Source organism: Eleutherodactylus coqui, chromosome 4 (genome assembly GCF_035609145.1).
Source record: "Eleutherodactylus coqui strain aEleCoq1 chromosome 4, aEleCoq1.hap1, whole genome shotgun sequence".
In the NCBI taxonomy this organism is placed as follows: Eukaryota; Metazoa; Chordata; class Amphibia; order Anura; family Eleutherodactylidae; genus Eleutherodactylus; species Eleutherodactylus coqui.
Window position 1 is genome coordinate 221,986,380 of NC_089840.1, and position 18,512 is coordinate 222,004,891.

Below are 18,512 nucleotides of genomic sequence, written 5' to 3' on the forward strand. Positions count from 1 at the left end.
TATATATACTCAACCATTCCCTTTCATGCAACATCTTTTCCTTTGAAATAATGCATTGTATTTTTTATACTCATTTTATTGAAATATAAGACAAATGTAGTACCCCAGATTTGGGTATTGCAGCACTTTTGTGGCCACTTCCTATGACAATGTGTATATGCCTTTAAATGGTTTATTGTGTGATAAACTTGTGTGCTCCTGCAACCTAACTCTGCTGTGTTCTGGTAAATCACCCTAACCTCCTAGCATATATGGCAGTCACCCTAAGCTAGCCTAGAGATGGGTTAGTTAGATAGCTAGTTGCTAGGGAGCTTGTTATTGGAGGATAAGCCCTCCACACAGGTTGTGGGAGAGAAGGCAGACAAAAGGAAGAGGGAATGGAGCTTAGGGCAGTCTAGGAGAGGAGTTGGAGTAAGCCTAAGAAGGAACATCAGGGGGAAGCCAGTGCAGTGGGAAGGAGGAAAAGAAAAGTGTGAGTACCAAAGTCAGTTTATGTGTCACGAACAGAGAGTCAGGAGAGAAGAAGTAGGAGAGAGGTTAGAGGAAAGAAATCCTCAATAAGATTTTGTATCCCTTCAAATGTAGCAGCCTTTAAAACATCGCTAATGTGAAAGAACCCATTAGAAAGCATGGGCTTCACATATATGTGATTTGTAGCAGTGTCGCATTGTGAGAAAATTGTGCGATTCTGTCGCCCTTGTGAGACTGACATTACGTGTAGGACATTGATGAGATTGTGGAGTGGGAATGCTCTTCATTTTAAAAAGTCTACTTAGGATAAGATAACACTGATGCAGAATATATAGTGCAATAACCTTATTACTCACTGCAGGTGAGAATGTCTATGAGAATATAGAGGTGATCCAGTCCTTATCAATGAGGGAACAAATTAGTTCTTTTCATTTGTCCACAACACCAAGACGTACATAAGCCAATTTATAGAATTTAAAGCCTTTGGCCCCTGTGATTGCACAATACTTATCAGTGGGTATGTAGAGATAGACTGATGTGGTTCGGAAATTGAGCATGAAGCGCTTGTCTAATCTGTAAAAATATATAAAAATCAGATCTGGGAATCTAAGGCATTGCTCTATACCAAATTATTTATTTTCCCCGTTGCCAGACGCGGGCAGCTAGTCTATGTAGTAGGTTTTATTTGTCTAGCGTACAAATCAGGGTGTTTCAGCAGAGACCAAAGGAATATTTCAGATAGGAATTGCATCAAGTGGCATTCAGCATTTGGCAGGTGCTTTTCAGTAAGCCTGAATCGTATGTATCCTAGTCAACCTGCTACATAATAAAGTTTAAAATCGGAAAGGGTTGTACCTGTCATACCTTTGGGATGCTGCAGGGCTTCTAGATGCAACTTGGCATGAGAGTTTCCCCCACACAAAGGAGGATAGTAAGGAATTCCCTGTGTTGAAGTTTTTTGTGGTACTACAGAGTCTATGTGTTCTAAACCATACAGAAATGTGAGAAATACTATCATTTCAACTAAATAAAGTTTTCCAGCTACCGATAGATGAAGGGTACTCTAGACTTTAAATTTAGTTTGCATGGAAGTCATGAGGCAATATTCATGTCATGGCTATAAAAAGGATCTTTGGAGATATTAATACCAAGGCATTTAAAACAAGACGCTATCTTGAGGTGGCAGATTTCTTCACCCATGGGTCATTCTCGTACCTGTAGCAGCATTAATGGGGATTACTGCCAGCTTTTATGAAGGCCAGAGAAATGACCAAAACTATCAATGAGTGAAATGGCGTATGGGAGAAACTTTCTGGAGTTAGAAAAGAAAGGTATCAGGTCATCCGCAGAAAGGTCAATGCAGTTCTCCATAGGCCCGATGCCAATACCCAAATAAGAAGGGTCCTGCCAAACAATTAAAGCAAGGGACTCTATAGCAATTGTAGGCAAAATGGGGCAACCCTGCTGCATACCTCCACTCGAGGTGAAAGGCATAGAGAGCAATCCATTCATTGAGACTGCGAGGTGAAAGGCATAGATAGCAATCCATTCACTGAGACTGTAGCAACTGGCATGCCATACATATATCGAAGTAGTAGCACACAGGTAGCACTCATTACTCCACAAGGGCAGGATCCAGTTTTGCAAAGCCTCAGAACCTGGACCATGGTTCCACAATCAATGGAAAGAGTATAATATAGAGGCAGCACTTTGATCCAATAAAAAGTGTAAAAAACTTTTATTCCTCTGTCATAAAAATGGCTGCAACGTTTTGACCAATCTAATCCCGATGCTTGACAAAGACTGGGAGTAGACTGGTCGAAACGTTGCAGCCATTTTTATGACGGAGGAATAAAAGTTTTTTACACTTTTTATTGCATCTAAGGGCTGCCTCTATATTATACTCTTGGCATGCCATACATAATGGAAACCCATCTGATAAAGGAATCACCAAACCCAAAACAGCACAGTACCTTCAAAAGGTAAGGCCATTCAACAGACGCTAAGCCCAATCACTCTGCCTTTTTCAACCAATTTATGCAATTGCCTGAACTCTTGTAATATTAGCAGAGGTAAATTTCCCAGGCATAAAACGCGACTGATGCCAGTGTACAGTGTCAGGAATGGCTAGGTTTAGCTGGGTTGCCAGGAATTTAGTTAGAATCTTATAACCCTATTAAAAAAGGGAGATGGGTCGAAAAGAGCCACACTCCTCTGGGTTTTTATTGGTCTTTAATATCAGTACTACTGTAGCCTTAGGAAAGGAGTCCAGGAAGCGGCCTTTTTCAAATATCCTCTCATAAAGGGAGAGCAGCTGTGGAATTAGCATCTCTCTATATTGTATTTATATTTCGATAGGGAGACCATCCGGTCCCAGTGCCGGATGATCTCCCTATTAAGGAAGCCATAGGTCACTGTGGAGCTGTGGGAATCTGATAGTATCCAAGTAAGCTTGCAGCTCTTCCATAGTATATCTAAACTGGGACTTGTACAATTTTCTATAGAATTTTCTAAATCTATAAAGTATATCATTGGGTTCGATGAGTATAGAGTTGTCTGTGGACAAAAATGACTGCGGAAGAAGAGGCAGCGTTGCACCTTCTCCTTCAATAGTTACAGGTATTCCCTACCCACCATTAATCAGTGCGTCTTATTATCATCGGTTGGGTCAGAGACATAATCTTGTGTCCTACCAGCACATTGTATGCCTAGCTCTTTCTCTGATCTGGATGAAGCCTTTCTTACCAAGAAGAGAGAGAATTCAAGGTAGTTCCTTAAATAGGATTTGAGGGTGTCCCACAGCATGATGGTGTCCAGGCATGGGTTATGAGCTTCTAAAAATAATTGGAGCTGGTCCAGAATATTATCAGGGCCCTGAGTAGGGTCAACCAAAAGAGGTGTGCCCCCCATCTCTGCAAGGGGTGGGAAGCTGAGGAAGATAGTACCAACCAAACAGGGCAATGGTCAGACACACCTCTCAGCAAATATGCAATGGACTTAACAGCAGGGAACAGCAATGGGGAACCAAAGATATACTCAATATGACTTTGAGTATGGCTTCGGGCAGTGTGACATGAGAATTCACTCACAGTATGATGAAAAATATGCCATAAACCCAGTCAACCCACCTCAGAAATTATAGAGGCCAGACGAGACGGATTTGCACCACCACCAAAGTGCACATTTCCCCCAAACCTATCCATGCTGGTAGCCATAATCAAGTCCATATTTCCCATGCATAAAAAGGTTTTATCAGGAGGGATGCAGAAGGTGGGTTATAATAGCAGAGGGTCACGTATGAAAAATTATTTATTTTGGCCTTAATAAAAATAAATCTAGCTTTTGGGTCCACCCAGGTCTGTTGTGGTTCCCATCCAAGCAACCACCTAAGGAATCGTGATACCTCACAAGAGTATGGTGTATGGCAAGCATGGCATGACCATTGCACTCATGGTTTTAACAAATACTTGATGGTTTCAGAGGTAAAGTAAGTCTCCTGTAGACATATAACATGTGGCTTTCTTGAACGTAATAGGGAACAAATCATGGGACATTTTCTAGCAAGGATTTAGGATGTCAGTAAACTCCCTAGATAAGTGCTATTGAAAACTCCCAGTGTTACAATGTAAAAGACAGAAGCAAGATGTAAATTAATGGAATAGTTTAGCTGCAGAAAACAATCCTCACATTACACCTAAGCTATATCTAATCGTAGAAATCCCATTAGAACACATATAGAAAATCCACAGGCAGCTGCAGAACGTACAGCTGAATTAACTATATTAATAATGGAACTCATGGCTAAGGAAAAACACAGGGGGATACTGCTGTAGATTATGACGGTATCAATTACACATACAGTTTGCAATGAGAATACAGGTATTCATGCCATTAATCAGATTGAAATATTAATGTCCTCTCAATAGCTTGTAAAAGATACATGAACTATGAAAATTGTCCAGGATGTAATATTAATGCACAAGGGAATCAGTAGAACTTGCTAGGATGGGGGTAACAGATCACACCTAAGGCAACTCAGGACGAGGTCCCTAGCTGCATAGACGTTTGCCCCCTCCAGCAAGCAAAACAACAATAACAACTGAAATCCCATGGAATATGATAGTTGCATCTCTTGTAGCTTGTGCTGGACTCCAATGAAGGATGCCCTTTATTTCTGGAGGCACACTGAAGAATCTGGTAAAATTAAGACCATAGAACTGTCATAGCGGATTTTCCTGTGTCAATGGGTGTCTTGCAGGACCACATCCTTGTCTTGGCAATTAAGTAATTGTGACAGTAGCGGTCTCGGAAGGGGGCAGAATGGAGGGATGCATTGAGACTAATAAGCGAGCTCTCTCCTCAATGAAAGAGCTAGAAAAAAAAAGTGCCTCAGGACCCAGGTCACGTAGCCATTATTTGACTTTCCACCCTCTCCGCTCAGAGAGTCTAATGATGCGGAGATTGTTTGTCCTAGAGCAGTTCTTGAAGTCATCTGCTTTCCGCCTTCAAGTCTCTGCTTTTTGTATTACATTGCGCATTGTGGCTGTGAATGGTGTAATAAACTGAGGTAGTATCTAGGTTTTGGAGATCTTGTAACAGGAGGCTAACATCCATTTTAACTTCCTCTATTTTGCCTGTGAGGGCAGCAGTGGAGGTCTGGATAGCAGAGAGGAGCTGGCCAGACATTTGTTTCAGCATTAGATCTGGTTCAGAGGAGTTAGGTGTAGGGTTTAAGGCCTTGTAGCTAGTAGAGGAACAGGGTGAGACCAAATGGTCAGAGATACTCTGGGGGTCTTCTCTAGAAAATTCCTTTAAGTCTATCAGAGGAGGAAGATTGTCATGTGGAAACCATAGGTATTGCGTTGATCTGGCCCTTGTGCCTTTTAGATTTGGATGGGATTTTGAAGGCACTTATACGTATAACCCCTCTAAAGGTGCAGTTACAGATGATCGCTCAAAATTTGTCAGAAACTGACAGTTTTGAGCAATCATTTTGCATAGGTACTAATGGGCTAATCACCCCTTTAATACTTCATTTACATGTATTTAGAGAATAGCGGGTGGTCTGTTTTCTAAATACATCCCTATTGTTCCCCAGCGGGACAGCAGCTGTTAAGAATGTTATCAGTGCTGCCCTTATTAGGGATGAGGATTTCATGCTGACCTGAAGTCAGTGATGGACGATTTGCACACATTTACACACAACGATTACCGCTCAAAAGATGGCTTTTGAGCGAATTTTGAGTGATAATCGTTGTGAGTAAAAGGGTCTTAAGAGTCCTGAGGACAAACAATGAAAGTGCAGGGTGTGGCCACTGTAGCCCAGTCAAGGAACAGAAACAACACACTCAGGAATGCAGCTAGCTCTATTACAGCAGAATAGGAGTTATCCTCCAATCCAAAGGGCTCAGCAGTGGTCAGAGAGGAGTCCTGGACATCAGTCACCCCAAAAGGATTCCATAAAGGTACAGTATAAAGTCACAATAACATATTCAGGTAGTCTGGCAGGGAGCTCTGACACCATACAGTCTGCCATGTTGGGTGGTAGCCATGCCACCTGCATTGTTTTTTTTTTTTTTTAATTATTGTGTTGTTTGTACATGAGTAATTACACATACGGCCATTATATGACTTGTATCTTCCAATTTTCTTTTTATCAGTTCCAAAAGGTGTAGTGACTAGCAGCTATAATTTCTCCTACGTACTGCATACACAAGAAAGGACAATATTTTCTCTATGGGCCTCTTTATACGGAATGATTCTTTTTCACATTCTTGCTGGATTGTGTAAATCTGAACAATAATTGTTCAGTGTAAACACGGTCAGCGACTGAGCGGTCAGTCTGTGCAGGCTTAAAAATCAAATGACTATCAGCCTGTATAAATAGTGTAGCTGTACATCTGCCTGTTAACTGTGAATGGAGGAGGGCAGATGGAAGCAATCTCCAGCCATTCCATCTCTATTTACTTAACGATTTAAAGCACAGGAGCAAGATTTGCTAGGATAACCATCAGGGCTCTTTCCCACGAGCACGAGCGTTTTTATGTGCGCCTGCCATGCCGTAAAAATGTGTGAACGAGTGCACAAATCTAACGTTTGCGTGCCCATTCAGGTGGCACGAGCTGGGCGCATATATGCCGAGGCCGCAATGCTGTTGCCTCCCCTTACCTCCCCCTTGCTGGCTCACCTCCTCTATCCTTCCCTCCGGCTGTTTGCAATGGGAGTGGGTGGAGTGGGGGGAGAGCTAAGTACCTGCCCCCTACTCGCCCCTTAGCCAGCAATGGAAGCGGTGGGGCACTGCAAACACCTGGAGGGGAGGAGAGAGGAGGAGAGAAGGGGAGGGAGTTTAGCAGTCACGCTGCTAGACTCCCTCCCACCTCCCATCTCCGGCCGCTGTCATTGGCTTCCATAGGAGCCTCTGCCGCGGCCGACGTATTCTGGGCACAAAGATAGTTCCAGAACTATCTTTGCTGCCCGGCGCGAAAGCGCCCACGGAAATGCGCCTGTGTGATCTGATGCATTGGAATCCAATGCATCAGATCATAGTGTATATCAGCCGTCTGTGAAAACGGCTGCCGATATACGCTCGTGTGAATAAGTCCTCAGGTGCTAAAGCACCCAACAATCATTCCCTGTAAAAAGACCCTAAGGTTTTCTAGCATACCTTCAGAACTAGCAGCTTCAGCATAATATATATTGTACAGCAATACTGAGCAGTGTAGGTGTGAATTCAGCACTGGGGTGGGCTAAAACATTTACTGCAGCTTATAGTCATGTCTCTTCATCTCTTCTGTGAATAGGGGATAGCTTTAGATGTCCGTACAATCCTTTTTAAGTGTTTTCCTCTCCTTTGTGTAGTTGTCAAATCAAAATTACAGAGGACAATTTCAGCTGAACCTCAGATTGCTGGTTATAGAGTGAATAGATCAGCACATGAAATAACCTTATAATGAGCACATTCAACAATTCGGGACATCAAAACATGGCACTGCAGAGCATAAATAGGAACAATGAGAACTTTTAAGAACGGTACAATTGCTGCTCTACACTTTACAATCATTAGTAAAAATCAAATCAATCAAACCCCCTGCTGTGAGCACCTACCTACCAAGGTCTTGCACAAATAGGCAGCACATTATGCCAGCAGGGTGTCAAGCAAACCAATTTCTAGTTTGTGTGCTTGTCAAGTTCAAATAGAGCAAAACCAAAATGTAAAAAAAAAACAATACATAAAAAATAAAAATCTCAGACTCCATCTCAGAACAGCTTTAAATAACCATGAACATTCACAGTTAGCCATCTAGAACAATAAAACAAATCAGTAGTCGGTTAACATACCCAACTCATAAATCACAGCATTTGCTCTGAGAATAAGAACACTCTGTTTTCCATGCCTAAGGCACTGACCAAATGTTGCCCCTTGTTTTATGAGTAATAGGCTTCAATGCCAGTAAGTCAATTAGGGTCGAGTACCTGTACAGAAGCCTGGGTAATACTATATGACAGGGAATGTCACTGACTTTGTATTTCTAGCAACAAGGGATTAAGAAATGCTACTAGTGATAGCATATCTAACATACATGTGTCTGTGAGCATATGGAAGACAAGCTATAGCCTGGAGTCTCAACTCACATTTAAATTAGGCCTAGTAATAGTTTTCCATTGCCTAAAGATCATAGTCACTAGACAAAGACCACAGATCAAACAAATGTAGTAAGCGGTGAAAAGGATAGTTCATTCATTTCCAACTCAAATTCCACACCATATAAAAAAAATACAGTATCATGAACTGTATAACAGCAATATCTAAGAAAGTATACATATCACTTATCTTAACCTGCAACCTCAAATGCTTTTGGCACGTAACACATGTAGTACTGTGTTTCCATTGATTGGCTGAGCAGCGGTCGAAGAACCAACCACAGCCTTTGTGGAGGCAAGATTTTTGAATTGGCTGAGCTGCGGCATTAATTGGCCAATTCATAAATCCCTCCTGCTTAGCCAATCAATGCAGCACTCGATGAACCAATCGCAGCCATCGTATCGGTTCATCAAGCGCTACATTGCTTGGCTGAGCAGTGCTCGAGAACCAATCAGTGCCATCGCTTCCTGGAGGTGGGATTTATGAATCCCATAACCAGGAAGTGAAGTTCTATGGGCAGCTGAGGACTGCAAGAAGCACATCAGAGCTCTGGAGAGCAGCGAGAGGGACCCGGATCAAGCCTGCTAGGTAATGAATTCCTTTATTTTATGTAATGCAGCTAGTGCTTATTTTGGGGGTAGGGCTTATATTTCAAGCCTCCCCAAAAATTCCCAACAATCAGCATAGGGCTTATTTTCATGGTAGGTTTTAATTTTGGTTTGACCTTGCTTGGGTCAGTTGACACTTTGAAAGGTTAGTATTGTACATGGTTAGTTATGGGCTTTCACATTTGCAGCAGTATTCAATAAAAAACAAATTCCCATGCTACTGTATGGAGAAAAACTATGGTAAGATAGCATGAAGCAACTATAATCGATAAAACAGGATTGAGATTTGTAGCTACTTTAGCCAAATCCCATATTGGATAGTCAACAGAGAAGGGAACTTTACAATGTCTACTGCTTGGGTTTTTCGGTAATTTAACATTGCAATCTAAATTAGTCCCTCAAGTAGTCATTGTATTTGGAATGAGCAGTGCAAGGCCCTGCTTTCTAAGACGCACCAGTGCAAGGTAACGGAAATTTCACACTATAGCATTCATGGGTGGCATGGAATATAATTTCCGCAACAATCCCTTCCACAAGCTACTAAATATAACAGAGGTTGTCACCAGAAGTGTAGCATGAAGCTTCTGGGGAGGGAGGGAGGTAAGGCAGTAGGAAAGAAAGACACTCCTTTTAAAAGGTCCTGCCTCTCTGATCCCTGCAATCCTAAAAGCTCCTGCAGTGATCACATGCTTTTTAATTATTCATGACACCACTGCCTCCAATCATTGCCTTCAGCAGTCATCTACATATGAATGGCATGTGAGTAGAGGCATAACTTGAAGCTTCTGGGCCCCAATGCAAAATCTGTGACAGGGTCCACAACTATAATGCTTTATTCATGGTACTGGGCACCCTATATGGAGAAGAGAGGCCTTAAGGCCCCCCCCAAGGCTCCTGGGCCCAGGGGCAACCAGATCCCCTATAAGAATGCCAATGCAGGTGATTTCTGAGGCAAGACATTAAGTGGTCACATGAACAATGAATAGCAAATGACCGCTGCAGAAGCTTCAAGGATCAGATCAGAACAGTGGGACATTCAAAAGGCGAATGGTTTCTTTCTTTTACTTCAACACCTATCTACTTCCCGTTATTTTTTCTTTAACTTGGGTAATTCCTTTAAAGCAAAATCTTCAACAAGAAACACACCTACCATGCCTCTTTTATAATACTACTGTCCTCTTATGTGGTACAAAGAAAAATAAATCAGGCCAGCTCACCACCACTGGAACCAATCATTCTGAACAACAAGGAGGTGTAGGGAAGGAAACAACTGCTCCAACAACAGGCAGAGGAAATCCAAATGTAAAAGTCTTCCAACACTCGAAAATTGTTAAAACAGAACTTTTATTCAACCTTGATAAAGCACAAGTACAGGAGCAAATGATAAAACAGGAACTGTCTTGCTTGCTTCAATCCAGAAAAACTCAGTGCTTACACATAGTGAAATCCGTAGCTCATACTCCATTGTTTAGCAAGCAACAAATGCCTCGTGACATGTGTGCACCATAATTATTCACATGTTTTATCATTTTAATGTACAAGTGACCAGGAGATCATCATGAAAACTCAGCTGCATCAAGAAAATCATTACATATAGAATCTAAACGTGCAATGTTGTGATTATAATATGGCAGAATATCATAATCTGTCAGGATATATTACAGAAACTCAAATATACATTTGTACCTAACAATACATCATCAAGCCAAATAATATTGTCTCCAGCTACACATGTCAGCATGCATTATGACCCCTTTCCAAACAATGAACCATGAAGGAATCCAAATTACTCTGATGAATCCTTAAAATGTGTTGAGAAACTGCTGAGATCATGCAGTGGTTAGTGTGAACAGTCTCTAAGATTGCATTCTCTAAGATGTTCATTAATGTGCTTTTGTAGCAGCTTAAACGCTCAGTCAGATGAGCGTTTTTTTTGCGCACCTATGTGAGCAAAAAAAATGCGCTCCATGGATCTGCCAAATGCGCTTGACCGAAGCTCCGTGCAGTGGCAGAGGACCGCAATGCAATCCCATTGCTTTCAATGGGGACACCGCTGCTGCCGCCCCATTGAAGGCAATTGGATAAAGGCAACCCTCGCATGGAATTTCGAGGACGGGCTTGAAATATAAACCCTCCCTTGAATATAAGCCCCAGCTGCTTGAAAAAAAAAAGGTATATATATACATCACCTCTCCGGCGCTGTCCAGCGCCGGCGCGTCTTCTCCCTGGCTCCTGACACTCTTCTGAAGCATTTTCTACTAGCTGGGGATTTAAAAATCCCGACCTCCTGAAAGCGCTGGGTCTGATTGGCTGAGCGCTGTGACCAATCACAGGCTGCGCTTAGCTGTCATTCATGTATTTTTTTTTATTTTTTCAAGAAGCAAGGGCTTATTTTCTGGAAAGGGCTTATATTTCAAGCCCTCCCCTGAAAATCCATGAGGAGGTTGCCTTCATCCCATTGCTTTCAATCGGGCGGTAGCAGTGCCAGCCCCACTGAAAGCAATGGGATGGCATCGCGGTTCACTGCCAAAGCTGTGACAGGGAATTCTTGCGCCCCCCCCCAGGAATCCCCTCATCCCCTGTCACATCTGTAACTTTACGCGCAGCACGGACCTTACAGGCACGCATGTCCTATCTTTTGCAGGTGCGAATATTTTGCTCCTCTAAAAGACGGACATGTGAACACTTCATAGGGAACCAATGGTTCTAATAGACGCAATTGTTGTTACGCACATAGGCGCCCACGAAAAATTGCTTGTCTGACTTTGCCTAATGGTAGAACCTAAGTATAGTAGTTGACAAACGTTGCATGTAATGATGTAGATGAACTGCAAGATCTCAGCAGTTTCTCAACATTTTGCAATGATTCATCAGGGTAATTTGGATTTCTTCATAGTTCAGGGTTTGGAAAGAGCGGCAAGATCTAAGAGAGGGGGGATTTGGAAAGCAAGCTACGTAACAGAAAAGATTTTGAGATTATATCTATGGATTATTGCTACGCTGCAGGTCTTATCCACCATATACATTCAATGTATAAGTATTGAGATTATTTCACACATTCGATACATGCTGGCATTTGTGAAGTTGGAGTTAATATTATTTTGGTTGAGGTGTGGATAGATACAAATGTATATATTACAGTTTCTGTAATACATCCTGACAGATAAGGATATTTTACCATATTATTATCCCAACATGGTCTGTTCAGAGTCTATATGTAACGCTTTTCTTGATGCAGCTGAGTTTTCATGGTAATATTATGGTCATTAATAGGATACATTGATTGAACACGTAAGTAATTATGGTTCAAATGTGTCAAGGGGCATTTGTTGCTTTTAAACAATGGCGTAGTATCCAGGAACCTCACAAAGAGTAAGAAGCAACCTATTCTGGTTCAAAACACGCTGGAGCATTCCAGTTTTATAATTTCCTCCTGTACTTGTTGTGCTTTATAAAAATTGAATAAAAGCTAAGTTTTAAGGATTTTTGAGCCCTGGAAGAATTTTATCCTTGGATGTCCTCTTATGTGGTAGAAAGGCATTTGAACCCCTTCAGGCATCAAGAGCCAAGTGCAACATCTAACTTTGTACCACGTATGTAGCTGGTAGTTGGTCAACTTCAGTCCGAGTACAAATGATCCAGAAATGTAGATTGAACACTTAATATGTAATTTCAAATATTATATCTGCATTACTTTGATAATAGTAATTTTGTAACTACATTGCTAAGTAATAAAATAGGAAAACTCACTTCTTCAATGTCGTTATCCAGAGCTACAAATTTCAGTGGAGCAGTTAGGTTTCGATTTTCAGAAATGGTTGTTCCAACAGGTGACGATTCCAAGATATAACCCTGATATGCAGCAAAAGTGAAATACGGAGCTTGGTTGTTCTCATCCAAGATGTCAATATGGAGACTCGCAAATGCTGGGAGTGGGTGACCATTGTCTTGCTCTGCCTGTAAAGAAAAAAACATCATCGTATGGCGCAATTTATAAGCATGAAAGGAAAAGTCTCCAATACAACTATTATATTATTGCTTTATGCAATTTCTTTCCTTAATCCTCGAATTGGTTTCAAACCAGAGCTTGATTTTCAGTGAGGTATAGTTCACGAAATAAACACCTGTGACCTTAAATGTCTGTAATCATAAAAGCAATACACAACACAGCAATAAAGGTCAGTGAAAAAGGAAATTCGCTGTAAGGGCGCCTTCACGCAGCCTTATCTTCTAACATTTTAAAATCCATGAAAACATGCTAGCTACAAGTGTTTGTGATGGTATTTTCAGTGGCATTTTTATTTTGTGTCATTTTATGTTAATTTTTACTGGTGACTTTAAAGCAATATACAGAAGCCTATGTGAAAAATACCATACCCAGAGGATGCTATGGTTTGAAAAAATAAGCGCCACAAACCGAAATGCACTATATTTCAATATAAGTGATAAAGTGACCCTCTGGTTTCAAGACAAATTTTGTCCTGGGACCGGAGGGTGCAGAAGGAATACCACCTGTATTTGATCTGTCCTTTTGTTCTGGCAGTTCTGGATCCTGTTTTAAGTAATCACCAATTTATAACTACACTATACTCTGCTCTGTGGTGCTGATCACCAGGGCAGTACCGGTCAATGGTCAATCACAGAAGAGGTATAGTACATTGGTAGTCCTAGTACTACCAATGCACCGTAGGTGAGTAGGTAGCCTAAAGAAGGTGACAACCATGCTGGCTTCCCAAAAGTGGAAACAAGAACCAGTGGAAAGGAGGTTCAGGTGAGAAAATCAGGTACAGATAATGTACCTCCTCCATCTTCCGATCATGAGACAGAATTTTCGTCCTGAAACCAGAATGTTGCTTTGAAGTTGTTTTTCTAGGGCTGAACTATTGATGACTATCCTTAAGATAGGTCATCAATAGCTGATTGGCCGGTGTTTGCCACCTGGGACTCCCACCAATCAGCTGATGGCTAGTCATACACAGCCAATGTTTTGCAGGAAATAAACAGCTTATGGCATGGGAACTGTAATACCATTTCAGGCCACTGCAGTGTGGATAGAGCTGTGTGCTTCCATCAATACATCAACTCCGTACATTTGCACAGCAGCCTGATAATCAACTATTGATGACTTATCCTGAAGTTAGGTTATCAGTAGTTCAGCCCTTGAACTAGTAACATCTGATTGCAAAAGCTCTTACAACCACTCTTAATTAATGAGTAGTGTAAAGTACATTCAGAAAGTATTCAGACCCTTCCACTTTTTGCTATACTACAGCCTTGTAATCAACTGCATAATATTCAGCATACAGACAATACCCTATAATGTCAAAATCAGGTTTTTAGAAATTTGTGGGTTTGTACTGAAAATAAAAAAAACCTGAAATGCTGCATTTACATAAGTATTCAGAGGTTTTGCTATGACACTCAAAGCTGTGCTCAGGTGAGACGCGTCTTTATTCATCATCCTTGAGGCTTAGGGTTAGGACACACATCCTGGCACTGTGCGCAGCCCAAACCCTGCCAACCCATGGTTGCTAATGGCTACACAATTTTTCAGCAAACTTTTCCAGCTATTGGCCACTGTGGGCGTGGTGTAACCACATGTAGGGCGTGGCTTCAACCTCAGGGTGGTTTCACACACAACTTTTTTTTTTCAGGAAAAACATGCCACGGTTTTAGTGAAAGTTTTCAATACAGTTTTGGAATATGGGAAATATAACGGAAGGACAATGATTGAAGACGAGTGAAGTCAGAAATATGTCAGCCAGTGTTCTTTCTCTTGCGCCTTGTATTTTATTGCTATACCAGTACACTACTTTATGAAGTTGTTTTGCTAAATATGGAATAAGGATTTGCTATTCTACCTATTCGGACTATACTGGATTCTACACTTTATTGTAACATCTAATATGTTAACCCTTTCCAATTCACTGTCTGACGTCTTCCCACATTCTGATTGAAGCTTGTACAGCTCCAGTGTCAGAAGACATCCGACAGGGTACTCTTACCATCTATTGCCAGCCACTCCACTGTCGAGCCTCTCTGGTGCATGCACACTGCAGATGGCACCATTGTATAACAGCAAAAAGAGAAAGCCTTTTAGGAACCCTGAATCAAAAATTGGATTGGAAAGGGCTAATGTCAGTATCTCTGTTAACCTAGGGAATTTGAAGGGCCAGTGGTGTCTGCTGGGTTACTCACCCCTATGGATTCCAGAGCTGTTTTCATATCTGAAAGGCTGAGATAGACAGACTGCTCCCCCTCTCATACAGAAGACTTCCCAGGGCCGTCCCTCTTCACACAGGCTGTTCCTCAATGTCCATTCTCATACAGACTTCTCTCTATGGTCCCCCTACAGATAGCCTCCTGTACTGACTGCTTGATTTATGATTGTAAAACAGACTTGTCATATGGGAGGGAGCTTTTTTGTGATGAATTATCAATCTATTCAGCGTACAGCTTTGCTATATCTTCATTCCAGGCAGCCGTCCGCTTACATTTCAGGAAGCTTTTATTTTCTCAGATAATTTTACATGGATTGTAATAAAGAGGCCCATTGTCTCAAGTCACATGCAATCATTGCTCCCTATTGTACAGTACAATAGAAAATATTGGTGCTTTAAAATAGCGTGCAATCATATTTTTGAACAGTATTCAAACAAAAACACAGATGGCCTCATTTTAACTCATCATTCATAAGCTAATGATCCGAGTTTGCTTCACTGTTTGAAAATTTGAAAGTGAAGCATCAGTAAAACGTTAAATGCATAATGTCCATCCACATCTAAATGAGCGGACACAATTACAATAAACCAAAAAAGTTGAAGTTGCTTTGCATTTTCATTTTTCTGTTCATTTAAATATCACTGTATCCTAGAACATATAAGAATTTTTGCAGTTTAGTATCATTTAAATAAGAAAGATGGAAAAATACCTCTACAGCGCCATCTATTGGATGGCAGCATTCCTTCAAATCAATCGCCTTATAGGTCTTCTTAGTCATCTTTTAGGTGTCCCCACACCCCTTCTGAGTGCTCTCCTTGGGGAGAGACTATACTATCCCCTCACTCACTCACCTCCTTGGTGTCTCCACACACTTTTTGGGTGCTCTCCTTAAGGAGACAGGGCACTGTTTCTGACCCACATCATAGGCCCCTCACAGACTAAGCCAGAAGCCTGCTGCACACTGAGGAGGGGCAATCACGCCAAAACAGTCTGTCTGTGCATGGTCTTCGGGCTTGGTTTCATACTCCCAATCATTGTAAAGACTTGTTATAAGTCACTTTAATTTGAAGGAATTCTGCTATCCAATAGATGGCGCTGTAGAGGTATTTTTCTATCTTTCTTATTTGCATACATTTCCCAGAGGAGCTAGCATCACCTTATAAGTCTCCTTACTCTTCATTAGGTGTGCCCACACCCTTTTTGGGTGCTCTCCTTGGGGAGAGACTCTACCATCCCCTGACCCGCTCACCCCCTTAGGTACCTCCGCACACTTTTTGGGTGCTCTCCTTAAGGAGACACGGCACTGCTCAGTATCATTTGAAACACAGATTAACCATTACATGAAACGTATGCTTACTGCATGTACAGAAAGCTACTTATAAATGATCACAGAGAATTTCCCGCCAATAACATTTAGTACCTCTGCATAGGATAGGTGATAAAGATTACTACAATGGGGGACCTCTCCCTGTTGTTCCTTAACAAGACAGTTGTGGTAAGCATTAGTTGTATGGAGCTATGTCTGAGCTAGCATGCTCATTTGTTTTTCTGTTCATCTCCCTCACATTTATATGGAGCATCATGCTCAGCTAATACTCCATACAACTCCTCCTCATCCCATCTGTTGTGGTGATGAAGAACTCTTCATCCCAGCAGTGCCAGATTAAACCATGTGGAGGTCCCCCTCAAAAATGATCTCCTAATATATTTTTAATTTAACAGCCAATAAGTTCAGTAATAGCATAGCACACCATTATGTGACTGACTATGCAATGTTACATAAACATGTGCCTTTTCTAAACTGACAGGGATATAAAGGGAGATTTGCAAAGACCAAATTTAGTAAAATTTTCTGCGATGCACAATGCACTTAATATATAAAAGGCTCATGCCTCTTCATGCATTAGGGCTCAGTCACACGGGCGCATCAGCATCCGTACACCGGCGCCGATGCGCCCGTGTGACTGCAGGAAGGAGACGGACGTACATGAAGACGGACGTCTCTCTGCAGCGCCAGAAGAAAGAACACATGACCGGCAATGAAGCCGGTCACATGTTCTTTCCTCCGGTGCTGCAGAGAGACGGCCGTCTTCAGGTACGTCCGTGTGACTGAGGTCTTAGGCAGATTTCAGCACCTCCGTGCACCTACATGGAAATGTACATCAGGTACAACCTGGCATAATTAATGCCAGCTGTTGGCATACATTATAAATAAATCTGTCAGTGATTGATAATTAGTAGAGATGAGCGAGCACCAAAATGCTCGGGTGCTCGTTACTCGAGACAAACTTTTCGCGATGCTCGAGGGTTCGTTTCGAATAACGAACCCCATTGAAGTCAATGGGCGACCCAAGCATTTTTGTATATCGCCGATGCTCGCTAAGGTTTTCATGTGTGAAAATCTGCAAAACCCAAGAAAGTGATGGAAACGACACAGCAACGGATAGGGCAGGCGAGGGGCTACATGTTGGACTGCATCTCAAGTTCACAGGTCCCACTATTAAGCCACAATAGCGGCAAGAGTGCCCCCCCCCCCACAACTTTTACTTCTGAAAAGCCCTCATTAGCAATGCATACCTTAGCTAAGCACCACACTACCTCCAACAAAGCACAATCACTGCCTGCATGACACTCCGCTGCCACTTCTCCTGGGTTATATGCTGCCCAACTCCCCCCCCCCCCCACGACCCAGTATCCACAGCGCACACCAAAGTGTCCCTGCGCAGCCTTCAGCTGCCCTCATGCCACGCCACACTCATGTCTATTTAGAAGTGCGTCTGCCAGAGGAACCGCAGGCACACACTGCAGAGGGTTGGCACGGCTAGGCAGCGACCCTCTTTAAAAGGGGCGGGGCGATAGCCCACAATGCTGTACAGAAGCAATGAGAAATATAATCCTGTGCCACCGCCATCAGGAGCTGCACACGTGGGCATAGCAATGGGGAACTCATGTGCCACACACTATTCATTCTGTCAAGGTGTCTGCATGCCCCAGTCAGACCGCGGTTTTTTATAAATAGTCACAGGCAGGTACAACTCCGCAATGGGAATTCCGTGTGCACCCACAGCATGGGTGGCTCCCTGGAACCCACCCGCTGTACATAAATGTATCCCATTGCAGTGCCCTAGACAGCAGAGCTAACGTCAGATGAAATGCAGGTGGGCTTCGGCCCACACTGCATGCCCCAGTCAGACTGGGGTTCTTTAGAAGTGGACACATGTAGTTACAACTCCCTGTGGACCCACAGCATGGGTGGGTGCCAGGAAGCCACCGGCGGTACATAAAAAATATCCCATTGCATTGCCCATCACAGCTGAGGTAGTAATGTCATGTTTAATGCAGGAGGGCTTCGGCCCACACTGCATGTCCAGTCAGACTGGGGTTCTTTAGAAGTGGACACAGATGCATTTACAACTCCCTGTGGACCCACAGCATGGGTGGCTCCCTGGAACCCACCGGCGGTACATAAAAATATCCCATTGCATTGCCCATCACAGCTGAGGTAATAATGTCATGTTTAATGCAGGTGGGCTTCGGCCAACACTGCATGCCCCCGTCAGACTGGGGTT

The 18,512-nt window shown here is 42.5% G+C and overlaps 1 protein-coding gene across 1 annotated transcript in view; it reads right to left on the bottom strand.

Annotated features, from left to right (window-relative positions):
* Positions 1-18,512, bottom strand: part of PCDH15 (protocadherin related 15) — a 1,187,477-nt gene that overhangs the window by 746,418 nt on the left and 422,547 nt on the right. The window contains exon 11 of the mRNA XM_066601652.1: positions 12,472-12,678. Coding sequence (XP_066457749.1) covers positions 12,472-12,678 — 207 coding nt within the window. The remainder of the gene's footprint in view (positions 1-12,471; positions 12,679-18,512) is intronic.